The 19498-nt window shown below is 40.2% G+C and overlaps 3 protein-coding genes across 3 annotated transcripts; 1 reads left to right on the top strand and 2 right to left on the bottom strand.

Annotated features, from left to right (window-relative positions):
- The first annotated feature begins 109 nt into the window (after nucleotides 1–109).
- LOC120559754 (PRELI domain containing protein 3B-like) lies at nucleotides 110–7072 on the top strand. The gene is made up of 6 exons (XM_039801746.1): nucleotides 110–267; nucleotides 1246–1414; nucleotides 1775–1864; nucleotides 4363–4433; nucleotides 4686–4788; nucleotides 4891–7072. Exons 1-6 carry the CDS (start codon nucleotides 236–238, stop codon nucleotides 5005–5007), a joined length of 582 nt encoding a protein of 193 aa, XP_039657680.1. The 5' UTR covers nucleotides 110–235; the 3' UTR covers nucleotides 5008–7072.
- A 218-nt stretch (nucleotides 7073–7290) lies between these two features.
- Nucleotides 7291–14277, bottom strand: bpifcl (BPI fold containing family C, like). The gene is made up of 16 exons (XM_039801745.1): nucleotides 14133–14277; nucleotides 13861–13973; nucleotides 13563–13674; nucleotides 13292–13423; nucleotides 11959–12114; nucleotides 11809–11872; nucleotides 11606–11666; nucleotides 11347–11438; nucleotides 10981–11157; nucleotides 10836–10895; nucleotides 9484–9651; nucleotides 8822–8889; nucleotides 8688–8730; nucleotides 8521–8581; nucleotides 8114–8190; nucleotides 7291–7980 (listed from the first exon to the last, which is right to left on the bottom strand). Exons 2-16 carry the CDS (start codon nucleotides 13958–13960, stop codon nucleotides 7927–7929), a joined length of 1425 nt encoding a protein of 474 aa, XP_039657679.1. The 5' UTR covers nucleotides 13961–13973; nucleotides 14133–14277; the 3' UTR covers nucleotides 7291–7926.
- A 725-nt stretch (nucleotides 14278–15002) lies between these two features.
- LOC120559752 (vesicular inhibitory amino acid transporter-like) lies at nucleotides 15003–18642 on the bottom strand. Its single transcript, XM_039801743.1, has 2 exons — nucleotides 17829–18642; nucleotides 15003–17017 (listed from the first exon to the last, which is right to left on the bottom strand). Exons 1-2 carry the CDS (start codon nucleotides 18207–18209, stop codon nucleotides 15830–15832), a joined length of 1569 nt encoding a protein of 522 aa, XP_039657677.1. The 5' UTR covers nucleotides 18210–18642; the 3' UTR covers nucleotides 15003–15829.
- Nucleotides 18643–19498: the final 856 nt, after the last annotated feature.

Below are 19498 nucleotides of genomic sequence, written 5' to 3'. Positions count from 1 at the left end.
ACTTTGAATTACTTTGAATTTGTCAATTTATTTGTAATTTTTGTAAAATAACTGGTACAGCTGTCAATAAATGAAACATGTTCTGAATATCAGAGTGCAGCACTTGTCTCTGCCACCAGGGGAGTGTCGTCCATTAAAGGTTTTCTCCTTCAGCTTCTCCTTCCTTCCTTCCTAACCTCTGTCACGCTGTCATTAGGCGCCCGGCTCCCGAGCCCGGACAGAAAAGCCTAACAAAATGAAGATCTGGGCGTCAGAGCACATTTTCGAGTGAGTAGCGTTCTGTCCGTGATGATGTCTTATACACGTTTGTCTGTTTTCCTTTCGTGTGATAAGTTTTTGTGGGTTTCCCGTAATGTCCGCTGGGGCTCAGCTGCTAACGTTAGCCTCCTTAGCTGATAAGGTTGCACATAAGTTAACGGTAACTTCAAACAAAGCTCCTGGGGGTAAGTTAGCTACCTAACTGTTTGTTGTCTATGTTAGTGGCCACATTTAGTAAATGTGACCTCTATTCGCCTTATATTTTAAGTTCTTTCAACAAATAGCTAGCTAGCTAGCTAACTAACGTTACACTTGTTGGTTTTGGTGCCCTAGTAAACTGCTTTAGCTAGCTAGCTAGCCTTAACTTATCGTTGGCTATCAGATGCTGTTGCTCAGCCGTGTGCGTCATATTAAAAGTTAAAGCTTATTTAAACGTTTCAGCTACGAGTTACTATTAGGGAAAAGGATCCGTGTAGTTCCCATGTGTCTAGTCTTAATCGCTGGGACAAAATCTGCCGCTGAATTTGATATTATGTACCGCGATCATCATGAGCGATAAGTTGCATAACCGTGTCTGGCTGCCGACGACAGACCCTGCGATGAAAATACAATGCTCTGTCTATTGTTTGTTTGCCCATCAGACTGTAATACGCGTATAACAATGGTCCGAACATGTTTGTCCATTTCCAGAAAATTCCTGATGATGAAAGATGATCGCCACTGACAGGAGGAGGGGGCGTTCCTCCTCCTGTCAGTATGACTGTCCGAGTATTTTAGTGATTCCCCCATTTTGATTCGCCATCACTCTTTAATATTGACAATTTGCAATATATATTTTTTTATTGGTGGGTTCAGAGTTCAGACATCACCACATAATATGGAAATATTTCAGATTTTTGCTAACATTGACAATCTGCTGGGCCTTGCCAGAGTGTTAACTGGCCTTAAGGAACTTGCTGTTTCTAAAGTTACTGTTTGTTTTAACAGCCATCCATGGGAGACGGTGACCAAGGCAGCAATGCAAAAGTACCCCAACCCCATGAACCCCGGTGTGTTTGGTGTGGATGTTCTGGACAGAAGCGTGGACACAGAGGGACGGTTACACAGCACGCGACTGCTCAGCACTGAGTGGGGGCTCCCCTCTATGGCTAAGTCTGTAAGTTAGATGATGAGAGACCTACTTAAGCTGCAGTGATGCTTTAATTTTGATTGATAATGGGCTTGTTCGAGATGAACTGCGCATGCCCTGATCTGTGATCATCATGACAGCATGACCTGCTGTCCCTTTCAAGATAAATACATTCAAAACACATGACTCAATAGTTGAATTATATAGGCATAGGAAAGAAATACAAGACTATACTTTTCATTCTTGTTCTGTGAGATATTAAGACAGTCATGGCTCAACATCAACACAGATGTTAATTTAAGATTCCTTACATCCCACTTTTTAGCAAAAGTTTTGAGCCTGACTTATCTCAAACAGCTTAATGGATTTATTTATTTTTTCTTGCAGATCATTGGGGTAACAAGAACGTGCACTTATGTTCAGGAACATTCAGTGGTGGACCCCAAAGAGAAGAGCTTTGAGCTCAAATCTACAAATGTAAGTAGTGTTGACATGAAACATTTTTAATACACTTTCAGTAAGAACTGCTGAAGTGATACAAAGTGATACTTTATCTTAGGTACAGTAGTGTGAGTGCCAGTATTTAGTAGGACAGAAAACAAATACACAGACTCTTCTTTATCTATTTCTTTTGTACGGGTGTTGTACATTTTTATTTGTATTTTACACACACACACACACATACACACACACACACACGTACATATTTATATATTTATAATATACGGCTATATAAATAGCCTTGATAGGCTATTTTAATGCAAAACACTACAAATGTTTGTATGAAAAGAACTATACAAATATATTAAGTATTATATGGCCTACACAAACAAACTCTATCTATTATTGATGATTGGACCGGCTCTTTAATCCAAATCTGCGTGTAGGTTTAAAACCATCCACCCTGCACCCACCTGAATGAATTATTTTCTCCAATTTAGAGACCCACGTGGACATTTGCCTGCCCCTGGGCAGTCCCTGTAGGCTGTTTTGCTTTTTAAATGATGTAACTGTAACGCTAGTTATAAACTTGACAGAGGAAACGGAACTAAACCATAAGCTTCTGACATAATCACAATGAAGTTAAGCTGCTGTTTCTTGAGCGTCTCTCTGGGGACACACTTACAAATGAAGCTGTCCGACAGCAGCTCTGTTCACGTTTTTAAGAACGTAAATAATATTTTCCTCATTAATTAACAAATGCATAGACTCTTCTTTATCATGTGTGGTTGGGAAATTGTTTTGGTCAACAGCACATCATTGTATCTGTGGACTTCTTCAGGTAGTGTTTCTAGTGGAGCTTTTATATCTGTTAAAACGGTCCACTGATTAAGTCCTCTTAAGCTGTAGTCGTTTCCTCAGTCAGCCACATCACCTGATTATCATGAAGTAGCCATTCACATACCAGCCTTCTGACTTTTTACTTCCTGATTGTTAAAGTTTGTTTAATACAGTTACCTACACACTACACATTTCTTTGATAAAAGTTTGAGTTGTGTAATTTTTTTACATACACCTGACCTGGGGGCCTCTACTACGAAGCAGGATTTGGGGTTGGTGAGGTAACTTCAGGGTTAAGCCTGGGTTTTCTGTCTTACGACGCTGGTTCACTTTTTACCGGGATAAACGTGTTAACTTATGCCGAACAACAGATTATGTTCGAGACAACGGATCAACCCGCATAAAGCACCGCCTACTGACCAATGAATTCTCTTAGATAATGGCATCACCATTCATAGAAGACGTATGTACAGACAACAACAAGAGACTGGTTAAAGGACTAAATCAGTGTACTTGTTGTAAGCCTACTTACTGCTTAGAATGATGTCTTTAAGTTTTATCTTTATTTGCCCCCAATCTCATGGGGGTTGCAGCTGAAAGAATATGGCTAAAATTGTCCCCCTATTATATTTTTAAGCAAAACATAAATTTAATAAAATACACAAATGTAATTATAGTCAGATCTACTTGTGTCCTAGATGGGCAGTAATATTATAAAAGAAACAAAACTCCAGCACTCACAGATAGTTTATTTTTAATTTACTGTGACGAACGCGTTTTCATCTGAAATGCGTTTGTTTTTGCCCACAAAAAACAAGGACGCTATAATAAGACTAAAACAGAAGTTTTATATTCATTTTGCTCAAAAACGAATGAGTTTCACACAAAACGCGTTCATTTTGTCAAATTAAGAGGCTATTTAGGACAGTAAGGGCATGAGTTTCCCCCCGTTTTTTTAATAAGTGCATCCGATACAATCGCACTTCATGATGCAGTGCAGTGATGTTAGAAGCCTATTAATTTAAGCATTCAAACCGTGTCAGCTGGCTTTCCTGCATTTGGCAGCTGCAACTGCTGGATGGTGTATTTTAACTGCTCCATATTTGTCTAACATAATTAGTTTTTCAAGATTTAAAATCCTTTATTAATCCCACAATGGGGAAATTCACTTTGCTCTTAGCTCTGCGGCCAGCACCCTTCCCCCTTTGTATGTGACCATGCTAGTGGCTCGAATAGAAAACCCTGGGTTAGTGAAGGCAATTTACAAAAGATATCCTGGACATGTTGAACTCGCTTCTTAGTACAGGCCCCTGGACACTGAAGAGTCATTATCTTTATGGTGCATATGAGAATTTAAAGCAAGCTCTTTATTTCTTTTTTTTGTCCTTCTCCAAATTGGTGTTTAATTGAGTTGGCTGATTGTGTGTCTAATAGACCTGTCCATCAGTGGACATTTTACTCGTCCAACACAGGTGTACATTATAACATGATTAATTGCTGGAGCCCATCGTTAGTGTTATCTGTTACACCTGTGTTTTTCACCATGGGAAATGGCTAGAGCAGGAACAGTGTCTGGGGCTTTATGGCTCTGTTCTCATTGCAGCTGCTGTTACATTTACTGAAATGCCTGTAGACAATGTAAATATTTTAAGTCCGAAACAAAAACTGATCCGCACTTTATTTTGTGTACCCAGATCTCCTTCACTAACCTGGTATCTGTGGACGAGAAGTTGACGTACAAGCCACATCCGCAGGATCCTGAAAAGTAAATGACTGCGCTTTTCTTTTATAAATGTCACTTGTGATATTTACTATGATTATTGTCATAATTATAATTTTTTCTAGTTCTGTCTTTTTTTTTTATGTGCATTTTGGTTTGAAGGTTATTAGCTAAAAATGATTGATGGCTTTTGTCTGCAATAGTGTTTAGTAGTTTTTATTTGGAAGATTATAAAATGGCTTCAAAACAGATTTAACATTGTGTTGACTGTGACCTTTTGTATGACCGTGTGTTCAGGACGGTGCTGACACAAGAGGCTCTGATCAGTGTGAAAGGTATCAGTCTGAGCAACTACCTCGAAGGTCTCATGGCCAAGACCATCTCTGTCAACGCCGGGAAGGTGAAGCTCCTGAAAATCTCCCGATTTACCCTTCATCGTGATATCTTTTCATAACAATATGCCCGTTATGTTTTCTAATGTTCTCCCATCGGTCTGTCTCAGGGTCGGGAGGCAATGGAGTGGGTCATCAGGCGATTAAACACAGAAATCGAGGAGTTGGCGGCAACCGCTCGTGGTACTATACGCGCTCCAATGGCAGCCGCTGTTGCAGACAAATGATCCTGGCCTTCCCCGCTGCTTCCTCCACCGTCATGAACCGATGGACCTCTCAGACTTCCTGTCATCTAATCTGCCAGCACACCCTACTAACCACACCCCCCATCCTTTGGCCCTCCGTTTGTATGTGCGTTTGTCCCTCCTCAGCAGTCTGCGTCAGCGAGTTTGATGCTCGCCGCTGCAGGTAGTCACAGGAAGTGTTGAGCTGATGACAGTTTAAAAAACAAACTTGGATTGCACTTGAAGCTCATAGGACTCGGTCTTGTGATGTTAAAGCTCTTTTTAAAATTTACACTGTGCCTTCACATCATCTCATCAATTACTTCTTTCTCCCCTTCATCTTGAACTTTTCATCTCTTTTTGTTTCCAAATCCTTGAAAGCATGTTGAAGTCTAAATCCTAAAATGAAGTCACTTTTCCACTAACTTTTTTTTTTCCTGGATTAGTTGACCTTGATTTGTACAACAGAACTGACCAAAATATTGATATAAAAAAATTTAAATAAATAATCACCAATGCAAGGCTGCAACAAAGTATAAAAGTTAACGCTGCTTCAGTTGTCTTGTGATATCAAAGCTCGAGCCTTCTAGTCTCCACTGCCCTCAGTCTGTTGGTTTTTGCCCCACCTGGACTTTCTCACAGGTGGATTTGCGGCGAGCTGCAGTCTGATCAGTTGGTAGTAAAAAGTGGTGCAGCTCAGAGGAATCGCAGTTCGGGTGAAGTCGCAAGACAGGAAAGCCAGTTTGTGGGTGTAGTTACACGGTGCTGTAACAAATTGTATTTGTCCAAATCTGGTACAACCGACTTCAAATTGGATCTTGTGCTTCCATCTGGTGGAAGCCTACCAGCATGGTGGACTGGTCTTCAGATGTTCTGGTCTTGTTCTGGGTACAAATTACTTGATTTCTTAAAGTCTCTCTTGCCTTTGTTAGTATTTTCTCTTAAATGAATGATGTGCTGTAAAATTGTGTTAACAATATAAGAATGTGCAAACTTGAATATTAACTTATTTTCAGCATTTGTACTTAAATACACTTAAAAGGCAGGAAGTGTTTTGATGTGTTGTGAACATTCACCAGTGTTACAGGAGGAGCTCTGCAGGGTTATGTTCAGAATCGGTGTGCCAACATAAAATGGGAAGATTACTACAGATCTAATACCCCAAAACGCTTTCGTGATCATGAACAAACCCACTCTGTATGCTCTGTCCATTTATTTTCGTACTGTCTATAAATGGTGTTATTTATAGTATATCCCTTGTGTTGTCCTTCGGGTCACCGGGACCCGTCCAGTTCAACTGTCATTCACCCCGAATCTCAATGCCAGGCTAATACAAAATGTCAAATAAAGGTCCCGGTTACCCGAAGGACAACACAAGGGTTATTAGTGAACATTGACAAAGGCTCGTAAATTGATTTTAAAATCTGTTAGCTTGTAGTATTTTTATGCTACATTCCATTATCCCGCATTGGACTCTCTGCTACACAGTTGACTTGGGTTCAGTTTCCCAGTTTGTTTCCTTCATAAAGACCACATTGAGATGAAAGCAACCTAATAACTTTGTAACTCTTTGTTCTTCCCTTCTCTCTCTTCTCTTCTCTTAACATTTGAATAAGGACAGTGTCTGCAAACTAAAGTTTACATCACTAAATTAGCTTTCATTGTGGTACAATGAAAGCTAATTTACAGTGTCTGTTAATGGAGCTCAGCAGCACGCGTCCTCCAAGATGCTCAGCAGTTGGTATCCTGCTCGACTGGGATTGTCTCAATTAGTTAAATAGATATCATAGTCGCACCTGCTTCATTTTTAAAAAGCTTTCTCATAATTTAACTTATGTTCAGCTCAAAATCACTGCTGCCTAACTGACCCATCTGCCAGTCCTTATCCTCAGTGTCTCGTTGTATAACTGAAAAGTGATGTTTTTCTACGGGGAACATTTTAGGAACAGAGGCTGTAAATAGGCTTATATTTATATTTTGGTGATGTTAACATTCCAAGAATGTGAACATGTAACAGAATCTAAAGAATGAAAAGTTTCAAAATAAAGAGATGTCATTGTTTCATGAATATGGTGGTTATGCTGTTTTATAAAATGTAACTGTATTTTTCCCTAACCTAAAAACGTGGACCCGTTTTAATTAACCTGTCCAGTGTGCGAGGAGAGGCATTAAGTTCAATTGGTAATATTCCTCTGAAGCATTTATTTATTGTAGCAGGTAATTGGCTCCTGGCAGTTATTGATGAGTCTATCATGATAGATATGTGAGAAATGTATAAAACAAAAACAAATTTATATTTCATTTATTTCACAATCCCACTGAATTGGTTCTTAAATGAAAAATGCAGATAAAAGAAGATATTCTTATTCCTGGGGGTCAAAGATTGCATAACATTTGAATTATTTCCCCAGGCAGTACTACTGTCCAGTAGAATCCTAACCCTGTATTTCTACACATTTCTGTATATTTCAAATGTGTTGCCCTCTGGTGGTAGTATGAACAATGGCCCATTTGTTACAGCATGCTGTAACATACCATAATTGTCTAATTTTTCTACAATCGAAACCTTGAGCCATGAGAGGAATTTGAAAGATATTTACCCTTTTTTTCTCTGTTAGTGGAAATGATGTATAAGATTTTCAGCCCCTTTAATTAGCTGTCTCGTTTTATATATTAAAACAGTTGGAATGCACTTTTAAAAATACATTTAATGTTAGTACATTGTGTTAAAAAAAGGTTAGAACTTTACATTAAGGCTAAATGATTTGAGGCTGAATACCACTTTATAAGCATTTATAAAAAAATAGCTGCAGGCTTAATCACTGTTGACTTGACGTGAAGGCTGTAGATGTAGACAAATCCAGGTTGTTTACTTGTTTAAAGTTTAAGAATCCTAACTGAGATGAAGAGCATCGATGTTTGTCAGAAGCCTCTGTCTGTCAGCACCTGAGCATCTGAAGAGACGGCTAAAAATCCCTGTTGGGAATAAAGACAATGGTCAGCCCAACAACACTTTCTGCTCTAGTTAAAATGTCCTACAAAAGGCAAACATTAACCTAACTATATAATATAATATTACATAATAACTACTATTACTACTAACACTGACCTCTTCCACACTCAGAACTGTGTTAACCAGCTGTGCGTGTCTCATTCTGGGTAAATCAACACCTTTGCCCAGGGCCACTGAAACAGAAAAGTACATGTCAAAACAAGGACAATGTAGAGCACACACTATACATTATGTTCAGTATGTTGGATCAGTACAGTATAGTATGGGCATTTTCTAAAGATCAAAATGTGTTGTATGCTATTCCTCTGTGTTGCTCTAGTTTTTTGTGATGAAGATAACAAATAGGTTCATGCTGAACATTATAAGCATTTAGTTGCTTTTTTCCCCCCAAGAAGAGTGGAATAATAAAACAAGCCTACACTGCCAATTTCTGGGTGGAGCTACTAATCTTTCGTGTCACGCTCTCAGAAAACTGAACATTAAAACATGTAACTGTGACTCACCGTTCAGTCTTGATAAGGCCATCATAATTCCCACCCGCGTGGAGCGTTCTAAAGTATCAGTCTGCAAAGAGAAACGTGATTCCATACAGTCACTGTTTGATTCTCCTCAGTTTGTGCACACATAAGGCTGCCTGTGACTAACATATAATGTGATTTTAGTTATGCACCTTAAAAGGTCCCACTTCACTCGCCGCCAGCGTCAGTGAATAACTGTTTATAAGAAGGAAATATCATTATTACTTTATGTTTGAGTTTGTGAACTCATGCACAGGTGTGCGTTTTAAAACGTGGTGATGCTCACTTATCCAATGCCATGGAGCCGTTCAGTCTTCTACCAACAATGTGCACTTTACCGCTGAATTTTGAGTCCTGAAAGAAAGATGTATAAATTACAGCTGCAACCAATCATTATTTTAATTATTGTTAAACTGTCAGTTGTTTTTCCTAGTTGATCAATTCATTGTTTAGTCTATGGCATGTCAGAAATCTCCCATTTGAGAACTGGAACCAGGAATTGTATAGCATTGTTGCTTGATATATCATTTTATTTTTTATTTTATTTTTTTCTTAGTTGTACCAGATGTCTAATGTAATCTACACTGGACTGAATGATGACATCAACATTACAATGAAGTGACTTGTTGTCCAGAACACACAAACGCCTGCATGTATTCCTTTTGTCTAGAATTGTGTTTGCTCAAATTAAATGATTCTTTGAGTTATAAAGATTGACTTACCTGGATAAATAAAGGTTAAATAAAAATAAAAATAAATAAAAATAAAAATGTGCTCAAGACATACCAAGGTGCGCTCAGGATTACGGCACAAATATAATGCCATACTAGGCTCCTACAAGGTGTTAATGTACTTATTTAATATATCCACTACAACTACTTTGATGCATTTTTGACATACATAGTAAAAACAAAGACACTTGCATATTGAGAACACCAAAGTACTCACAACATTGAGTTTGAACAGTGGGGTCTGGGTACCATTTGGCTGGATGGCGAAAGCTTTAGCAGCGCCCTGTAAGCCCAGTTTAACAACACCGGGATGGAAGGAAAACATCGGCAACTCTGTGGCATAAATCTGCAGATTCATTAGCAGACCCGGAAACATCTTGGGAAGCTGCAGTATGAAAAAGGGGGGTGGTAAACATTAATTTCTGTGATATTATAACAACTTAAAGAACACGTTTTCGTGAACAGTACAGAGTGAATTGTTGTGAACAGTTGAGCTTGTCAGGAAGTTTAAAAATAGACACATGCTAAATAAAAATGTAGTTTCATTTCTTTTACAGGGTCTATGTGCAGCCACAATTTAGATCCCAACCCGGTTGACTATTTGTAGACCACTTTGAGCCAAAGAATCAAACACAATGATTTTTTTTTCCTCCACGCCATTTTATATATATATATATATATATATATATATATATATATATATAAAAAAGTCATAGGTCAACTTCACTGTGACATCATAATGTTCTGCAAAAACACTTTCCTTGGTGACTGCCTTCTCTCCATCACAGTCTTTGATAATAATTAAAATATGTATTCCATGACACATACAGTAATAATTTCATTTGTAATGAGTTTCTCTACTGTCTGGGAATTGTCCCAGACACTGTATCTTTGTGTCCCAGGTTTTATTGTCCCGTCAATGGGACATCCTAATTTGAGCGCCGGTGGCAAAGTAGACTAGTAGGGGTGGAACATGTCGGTTTAACAAGTGCAAGTAATCAGTAACTCAGCTCAAGATAAAGAGGAATATGGCACATAAAAGTGTGAATGACAGCGTTTAAAGACCCATTGTAATTATTGATCACTGAACATAATTGATATTATATATGCTTTTTACATAATATAACGATCCCATGAATGTAAATAGGTTTTAAATGTGTTTTAGAGGTATGATAGTACATTTCAGAAGCAGCACTGCTTTCTGAATACTAAATATAAATGCAGTTTTAGCAGAGTTGGGTGTTCTTGGTGGCTTTGGCATTACAGCAACTTTTTCACTTAGTCCGTTGATAAATGTTGATTTCATAAGTATAATATAATGCAATCAGCAAATCAAATGTTAAATAATCATACCGATAAAAGAACTATTAATTCTCAGACACAATGTGCCCTGCATTTTTTATTTAACACATTTACTCTCTATAGAAGCCACATTTTAAGAAAGAAAACTGAGTTGATCCCGATCTGTGACACTTGGTGCATGCTGACTGACGTAAAGCTAGTCATACTGTGAGTTAATAAAACTCGTCAGTGTTGCTATATGTAACCTTGATACAGGCTGACACGTACCTGAGGAATGTAAGGCCCCATTGAGCTGGTATTTAGGTGCACAGGGAAGTGTGGAGGTATCTGAGACAATGAAACAACATTTCTTAAACACAGACATAGCTTTAGGGCAGAAAGTGATCAATGCTTGAGTTCCAGGTGCACTTACCATGCTGTCAGTGATTAGGGCCTTAAGCCATCCAGCTGAGTAGAGTCCATATGCGGCAGAATTCAGAGTGAATTCAGACAGGCCCATTGACAACATGTAGCCAGGCTGCTCAGGCAGGGTGAAAGGCTGGGCCTCAAAGGGAGGGTCTTTGTGAGTTTTTATATCGTACAACTCTCCCTTTAAATAAAGAGTTGCAAATGATCAATCACAGCTTTTGATCAATTGTTGTTATAATTTCTTTTCACAGGTTTTGGCACAAGCCCTCATGATGGTTGCCAAAGCGGGTTGGGTGTTTATACATGATGTCGCCAAATGTCAGGGGACTTGCACAGTTTGAAAATCGATCGTAGATTGTGTGTTTCTTACCTTAAGACCCAGATTCATACTTGAAGCATTAACGAGGGGTGCGCCGGTGAGAGAGAGGTCAAAAGTAAAGGCTTCATCCACATCAAAGGAAACTGATAAGAGTAGAAATCGTTTGTAGACTGAATTATCTATTTATAGATTTGAATTCCTGATTGTTAGTGTTAGTTTTGGCTTAAAGTAAAGACTATGCAACTGCTATGAACATGCAGGGCCTACATTCTATTTTCTTTTTTATATTAGATGTTGACCGCTTCAATACCGTTCATGGCCTGTAGGTGGTACTCCAAGGTTTCAATGGATTCCTTCACATAAGGGCAGATCTATGGAGGAAACAACAAGGCAAATATCCTGCAGTGCTCACCACTAAAACTCTGTACAGTAGGTTTTACCTGATCTGATGACCACACAGCACATACAGAGCATCCACTGATAAATGTGACAAAGATATAGAGAAACACTTACTGTGCCCTCTATTTTGCCCTTGATATGCCCCTTGAAAATATCCACCAACTGCTGGAACATCCAGCTATTGACAAATGAAAACACAAGGCTTATATCACGGCATCAGTATCACCCCTTCTCTTCTCTCTTAATATCTCTGTTCTACTGTACCTAGCTCCACCGTGAAATTGTATGTGCTCATCTCCAATATGAGCATCACAGTTGACACTGGTGACAGACAGATGCCCGTTAGCATCTTTCCCCAGCTCCACTACAGAGGTCAGATCCATATTAAATATAGCCATGTTGAATGATCCCCCATCATGTCTGAAAAGACAGTACAAATTGGTGAACATTTATACATGCAACATACATCCCCAAAGCCCCTGCATGTGTGTGTGTACATACACATAAACACATGAAATTGGCAGACTAACCTCAGTGACTTGTCCAAGTTACAATATATTATGCATTTTAAATAACTAAATAAATCTACCTTTATTATGAAAGTAATATTCCCTGTTTGTTTTTCTTTGGTGTTGTTTCCCCCCCATGCTTTCTTGTTTACAGTACATTTAAATGGTAATTTATCATTGCTGGCATGGCAACTTGCTAACACTTCAATCATTAGTGACCAAATAATGAATCTGAAGTAAAAAAAAAGTTAAAGGTTACATTCAAATGCCAATTAAAAAAGGGCCATAGTTTTATAGTCCATATACTGTACCTTGTTCACTTTGTTCCTTAATTCTATTTACTTTGATATTATCTACATGTTAAAACTGGCCTACTAATATCCCCAGTTAGCTACTTTAGTTAGTTACTTTCACATTCAACATGAACTGGGACAGTGTAGTTATATATTGATACCCAAAGTGGTCTTATGGTGCTGGACGAAAGAACAGGAAGTCACCAAAATCACTAGTTTCTTCCTTTTGGAGTGTGAATGTGCGCATTTACAGTGATCACACACACCACTGATCACTGTCTACATTGCTAACACCACCTAACTAATCTGACTGACACTATACACTACACTACAGTGTAATGATTATTTTGTGACTTATAGACCGACATAAAGATAATTTACTGTAAAAAGCAAGGAGGACGATGTGGCATAAGTGAACAGATGGATTTCTCATCTGTAAGAAAATAGCCAATGATGTTCCACACAAGAGCACAGGAGTTAAACAATACGGCAATGGAAACATTGACATTTGACATTTTTAAAGAAACACACTTCTCTAATTGACATCAGATGAAACACAAAGGGTATTTTGAATTGTAATATCACTTCCTCATTTAGCCTTAGTTTAAAGTTCTTTTTCATCATTTCAAACTGAAGTAACTTAAGTAATCACTTTAGGACAATTAGATTATTTCAGGTGCTAAAGCCTGCCCAAATGGAAAACATGACAAATATAACTACAGACCTTGATTGAACAGCTTACTGGCTCCATAATCTAGGAGTTTACATGTAGCGCAGAGATCTGGGGAAACTCACATTATGCCAAAATTTGTCATCCACCCGCCAGTTAGTGCCACACTGAGGCCAGAGATGGATGTCTTGAGTCCTCCGATGTCCTGATAGAACTGAACAGACGGCTCTGGCAAGTCACACTTTGTTATGGTGATGCTAGTGCACATGGGGAGCAAAGTGTAGATAGGTGTGAGGACACAGATCTGAGTAATGCTAAATTGTTTAATAAATTAAATCAAGTAGCCTGTTAAAGAAAAGACACCTCCATATTCAAGAATGTCAAATGTAATCCTACCCTGTTAGTGTGTAGTCGATGCTAACGATGCCGTAGCCGATTTTACCATTGATGTCAGGGAGAGTGACAAGCGCCAGCCTCTCCTGAACCCATCCTGTACCTACATTCTTTCCTGGGACGAACAGCACATGTGTACAGTTTTAAAAGTTGTGAATTAAACATGTCCTATGTAGACTTTTGTTGGGTTCTTTAGGAAAAGACTCATGTAGCTACAAAGCAATCTAACGCCCCATGAAGCAGTTCATTTGTGTTTAAATAAACTTAACTGAGTGAATAACACCATCTCACATTGCCTTACCGTACTGAAGTCCTTTGTCAGTCAGGGTCATTTGTATTGCCGGATTTTCTCCACAGGTAAAAGAGATGAGCATGAACATTACTATCACGGATGGAAGCATTTTCCTGGGTCCCCTGTGGTCCAAGCAATACACCAAATACAACATTTGAGCATGAATGTCTCAACACAACTGCACAGTCAAAGAACTACTGAGACACATTTTTGTGTAAAATATAACTTATAATAAAACGTTATTCTCAGTAAACTTGTTGTAGTGATATTATGTAGCATACCTGAAATACTGCAGGATGAAGTGTACGGTATTTGCCAAGTTGAATGTCAGCTCCTGAACAAGCGTCTTTACTGTTTCTTTGCCATTTATTCTTCTACAGCTTCCTGTTTCACTGAGAAGTGAAACTTCCTGAGATCTGACTATAGCCTTGAATAGACTGCTGCATTGGTTTGTGTGTGTGTGTGTGTGTGTGTGTGTGTGTGTGTGTGTGTGTGTGTGTGTGTGTGTGTGTGTGTGTGTGTGTGTGTGTGTGTGTGTGTGTGTGTGTGTGTGTGTGTGAAAAAGAGGAAACTATTGTTTGATTCTGCTCTGTCTGCATTAATCAAATAATTGTTCTAAACAGAGTCAATGTCATAGGAGATACAGTGTTGAAACACATATGCATACAGTCTGAAGTACAATAGCCATGATCAGTGTTTTTGAAGGTAGACTGATGTAAGTAATTTTATAAGAAACTTGTTTTTTGAACAACATCCTTATACTTAGAATAAATGCCTGTCATGGCTGACTAACAGAAAAAAAGGAAGTGAAAATGATGTTCTGTTATACTGACTGACATGCTGAAGTCACAGGTGTGCTTGGAGGTGCCAATCTGACTACGATGATAACGTTGATACCAACAGTACCAGGTTTTCACGCAGTCTGCTATATGCTTTTTTGGAGGCCGCCTCTGCACCCTGTCATTAATTGTTTAAAAGGGCAAATGTAGCTGCATGCTATCACTTTTAAGAAATTGAAAGCCTAATTGACCTTTTTAAGAGGAAGTTAAACAGAGACGAGTACAACAAAAATAAAAGAGAAAGTAAAATTAGTAAGGCTTCTCAGTCATCCCTGGCTATTGCTATTATTACATTTCAAGGAAACATTAGAATCACCAGCCATAAAATATTTGATTTATTTATCTCTTAATTCAACAAATAGTCTTTGTCTCACACACCATTAAATCACAATTAACAAGTTCAATAGGAAGAGAATATTATCAGACAGACATTTTTCATATAACACAATTAGGACCCACTTGCTTGCACTTTAAATTCACTTCATCCAGAATGACACTTGAAACACCAAGAAAACAAACGAGCCAATGAGGACTACTAGATGGAAGATAAAACACAAAATAAGTTTAAAAAAAAAATCTGTTCAAACAACTACACATTAGTTATTCATGGTTTATTATAATCCACAGAGCACTATATGATCTGATGGGTGCCTTGTATTTTGTCTGAAGTGGGATTGATGAGCAGCTCAAAAACCAATAATAACATATTCACTTCATTGTTTTTCCACATATTTCATTCCCCAGATATAAACACGTACACACTGACAGTGAGACCCATGGCGGACATTTTCACTGGATCTTTGACAACTTTGCATGAAGACTGATACCTGGGCAGGCTCGTTAATGCCCGCATATTTAATCACCCCCTTCCATGCGGAGGTTGTGTTGCTCTGTCCAGTTAATGAACCATGTTTTCTGGAATGACTACTTTACACGATGACTGTAGAGTTTATTATTGCACATTATCACGAAGGCAAAATAAAAGATGTAGGCTACATTTCACACAAATAATCTTCCCCATGAGCTTATTTGTCAAGTGGTTAACATGATGTTTTGATAAGGTCTGCGTCACGACAACCTGCCAGAGTGCGGCATTTTAGGACATCATCACCATTCGAAAAAGGTCATCTCCGAAGCTCTCATTCGTGGATATTGTACCTATACGCCTCTATGAGCCCTTCAACCGAGTGAATTAGGCCAGATATGGCGCATATGCCCCCGATAACAAAAATGGCAACGTCGAAGAAGACGTGGTGCCACAGGAGATTCCTCCACTGGAGCTTCAGGTGGAAGAGGCTTGGCAGGAGGAAGCATAGGCCAGCGCCGGTCAGGCTCCCAGTTAAACCCATAAGGAGGGCGAAATGGGGGACAAAGACGGCCATAAGCAAGGTGAAGACTACCAGGACAATTCGAAGGCCCAGACCCCATGATTTCAACTGCCCAGTAGGCCCGTAGCAGTCAGGGAAGAGGGCTCTCCCGCCGTCCTGGAAAAAGCTTTTCTCCAGAACCTCAACTGCAGCAAAAAACGGCAGCGGGTAAGACAGCAGCGCCTTGGCGACGAGGAAGATGTTGACCACGGCCCGGATGGTTGAAGGCAGGTTATCCGTGATGACCTCTTTGGTGGCGTCTGCCCAAGTCAAGTAGGCCACGAGAGCGAAGAGGCCCTTGAGGACGCAGGCTGCGATGTGAGTCCACTCCATCATACAGTGGAACTCGCTGGGCTTCTGCATGTTTCCCTCCAGGGAGGGGAGGAAGATCTGGGAGGTGTAGCTGAACACGATGATGCCAATTGAAATGGGGAACTTCTTCACATCGATGTAAAACTTGACCTTGTCCCAGGCCCAGTCGCGTGCCCTGGAGAGGCAGTAGGCCACCACGAGGATGTTGATGACGAAGTGCGCCAGAGTGCAGAGCATGCTGAACTTGGACACGGCCTTGAGGTTCTTCAGGAACGCGCAAGGCAGGAGCGCGACCGTGGCCACCACAGACCAAGCTTTCTGGGAGACGGGGAACCCCGGGAAACTGTTGACCATCAGGTTGCCGCTGACCACAACGTAAAGAATACAGGTCATGACCAGCTCGATGATCTGAGCCACGTTCACAATGTGCCCGCCCAGCGCTGGGAAGCGGGGCGCGCAGCAGGCATTGGCGATGTCCACGTAGGTGTCCCTCACGCGCACCTTTATGCCGTCCTCGTTCTCCTCGTACAGACACGCGATGAGAATTTTCCCTGTGTAGCAGCACACCACAGCCGCGAAGATAATGAGGAAAAGGCCGAGGTAGCCACCGTGGAGGATGGCGTACGGCAGGCCGAGGACGAACATGCCCTGCGGACAGAGAAGCGCATTGAGTCGTGATGGACGAGGCCCACGTCGCAGTGACAGGCAGAGCCAGCCCAGGCATGCAATGACTGGCACACACAGCTCACATCTTACATAATAACAGGAAAAAAAACACTTTTTTTATTTTAATTTTTTTGCACATTAAGATAACAATGCAATGCATAGCCCAAGTGTTTGATTTATCACAGCTGATTCATTTCCAATGTCTGCCTTACAATTATTTTATTATTATTCTCCTCGCCCTTGAAAAAGGCCTTTCGTTCGCGCGTAGGCTATAGACTTAAGCGAATTAAGGCATTAAAAAGACAATTTAAAAAACGAAATTTTAAATTCATTTGATCACAATTTTAATTTGATGGAGACGCTGATAAGCACGTGGGTGCTATTCAGCCTCAGGGCTATCAAAGTCGCCCAGGCCCTGCCTGCAGCTCCACTGATAAAAAGATTTGAATAAATAAATTCTAACACCCACTGGCTGCAATGAATTCCCTCTCAAAACCATGAAATACACAGTGAAGCCTGCATTTAATTATGATAACATTTAGCACTTTTAAATAGCCTACATTTTAAGCTCAACATAATTTTTTCGACAAAATTGAACATATTGCTTTATCCATATCTTGGACTGTTTGAAATTCTGCGCATCCCCAGAGTACCTACTCTAGATCAAAGCTAAAATATAAATATGAAAATCTTCAAGGTGACTTTTGGACCAGTTGCAGGCCTGAACCGTGCGGCACATGGCATTTTTTTCTTTTGCATGCACTCATGCAAGACGACAGTAATCACAGCGTACCTGAATGGCATTGGTGACGTTCCAGCCAGCTTCCCATGACGTGATTTTTGGCTTATCCTCATCCAGAGAGCCTCCAATCTTCAGGGTCGAGGGCCTGGGTCCGGTGCCGTCTCTCTGGTAGTGGCTGTCTCCATCCAGCTCCCCCTCTCCCTCCGTGGGCCCCCCTTCCTCTTCACCCTGAATAACATCCATTTTCATCCCTTGCCTGTAGTCATAATCCAAGTCGTCGCACTCGGCGAAACCCAAACCCTCCTCGTCCGTCGCGGCCTGGAAGCCCATTCGGGCGAACACCCCACTGACCTTGGCCTGAGATTTGTTGGACACCGTGTTGGCCGCATTGGTCAGCTTGTTGGTGATCTTGTGTCGTATTAGGTGAGCCATCTTTACCCGAGTAAAATACGTTCTTCAACAGAAAATGTTATTGCTGAGTAAAAAGCAGAGGAAGATGCTTGCAGGGTGATTTTTAAATTTTTTTTTTTAGAACTGCTACTGTAAAGTCATGCCTGTTTCCTCTTCGATGTCGTCGCAAAGTAACCAGCCCTCTAAAGGCAACCGTTTCTCCCAAACCGTTAACAATCCTCAGCCGCTTTTCTTGGTTTGCCCATCCATATTACTCTCTCGAAAAACACTCCCTGGCATCTGCATCAACGAGGAACCGCCCAAAAAAACAGAGACAAAAACGAAAATATGTCCTCATTTGTCGTTAAAAAGGACAATTTAGCTTTTTTTTGTCAGTTGGGGGTCTTGTTGGTGACAGCGCGAGAGCTGGAATCTTTGACTGCATCACCGAAAGAGAAGAGAAGAGAGAGAGAGAGAAGAGAGAAAAAAAAAAAAAAAAAAAAGAGGAGAGTGCACGTGTCCGCACATAGAGTGCCAGTGCAACATCTCGCCCACAGCAGAACTGTCACGGATGGCAGAGAGAGAGAGAGAGAGAGAGAGAGAGAGAGAGAGAGAGAGAGACTTTAATTCACCGGCAGAGTGATCACGAAAAGAAAACGGACAGGTCATTTAAGCAGAATTGCTCGTGACATTATGCATGAATGAAGAGATCAAACATTTCACCTGCTTTCACGCTGCCTTCTGTCAACAGGTGGACAGGCACTGACGTCAACAAACAACGCGCGTGATGCAGCTTAAAATGCGTAATAAATATCTAGCAAGACCCCTGCATCAACTTATTAAGATTTATTGAATTAGAAAAATATATTTATAATTATTTTGGGCATTTGTAAGCCTTTATTTATAGAAGATAGTTGAAGACATGAAAGGGGAGAGAGAGAGGGGGGGGGGGGGAATGACATGCAGCAAAGGGCCGCAGGTTGCAGTCGAACCGGCTGCCGCTGCATCGAGGAGTAAACCTCTATATATGGGTGCCCGCTCTACCAGGTGAGCTACCGAGGCGCCCATATTTATCATTAATAACATTTATCTGCAGTTGTATCTGCGATATATAGGCCTACAATGCCGCAAATAAAATCAACGCCATATAGACTAGCTATAGGCCTAACAATTATCTAATTTCTTTCGTTAGAAAATGTTTTACCTGTTCCGCCTGACCTTCTCAACTGTGTTTTAACATGTGAAAGCAATCTTATATTTGTGAAATGAAGCACGCGGAGTGCAGCATATTATCCTATACTCTGAGATAGCGTGCAGTCACACAGGCCTAT

The sequence above is a fragment of the Perca fluviatilis genome, chromosome 5, assembly GCF_010015445.1.
Source record: "Perca fluviatilis chromosome 5, GENO_Pfluv_1.0, whole genome shotgun sequence".
Lineage (NCBI taxonomy): Eukaryota > Metazoa > Chordata > Actinopteri > Perciformes > Percidae > Perca > Perca fluviatilis.
The sequence above is the reverse complement of the archived record's forward strand: the minus strand, read 5'-3'. Positions and strand labels throughout refer to the sequence as shown.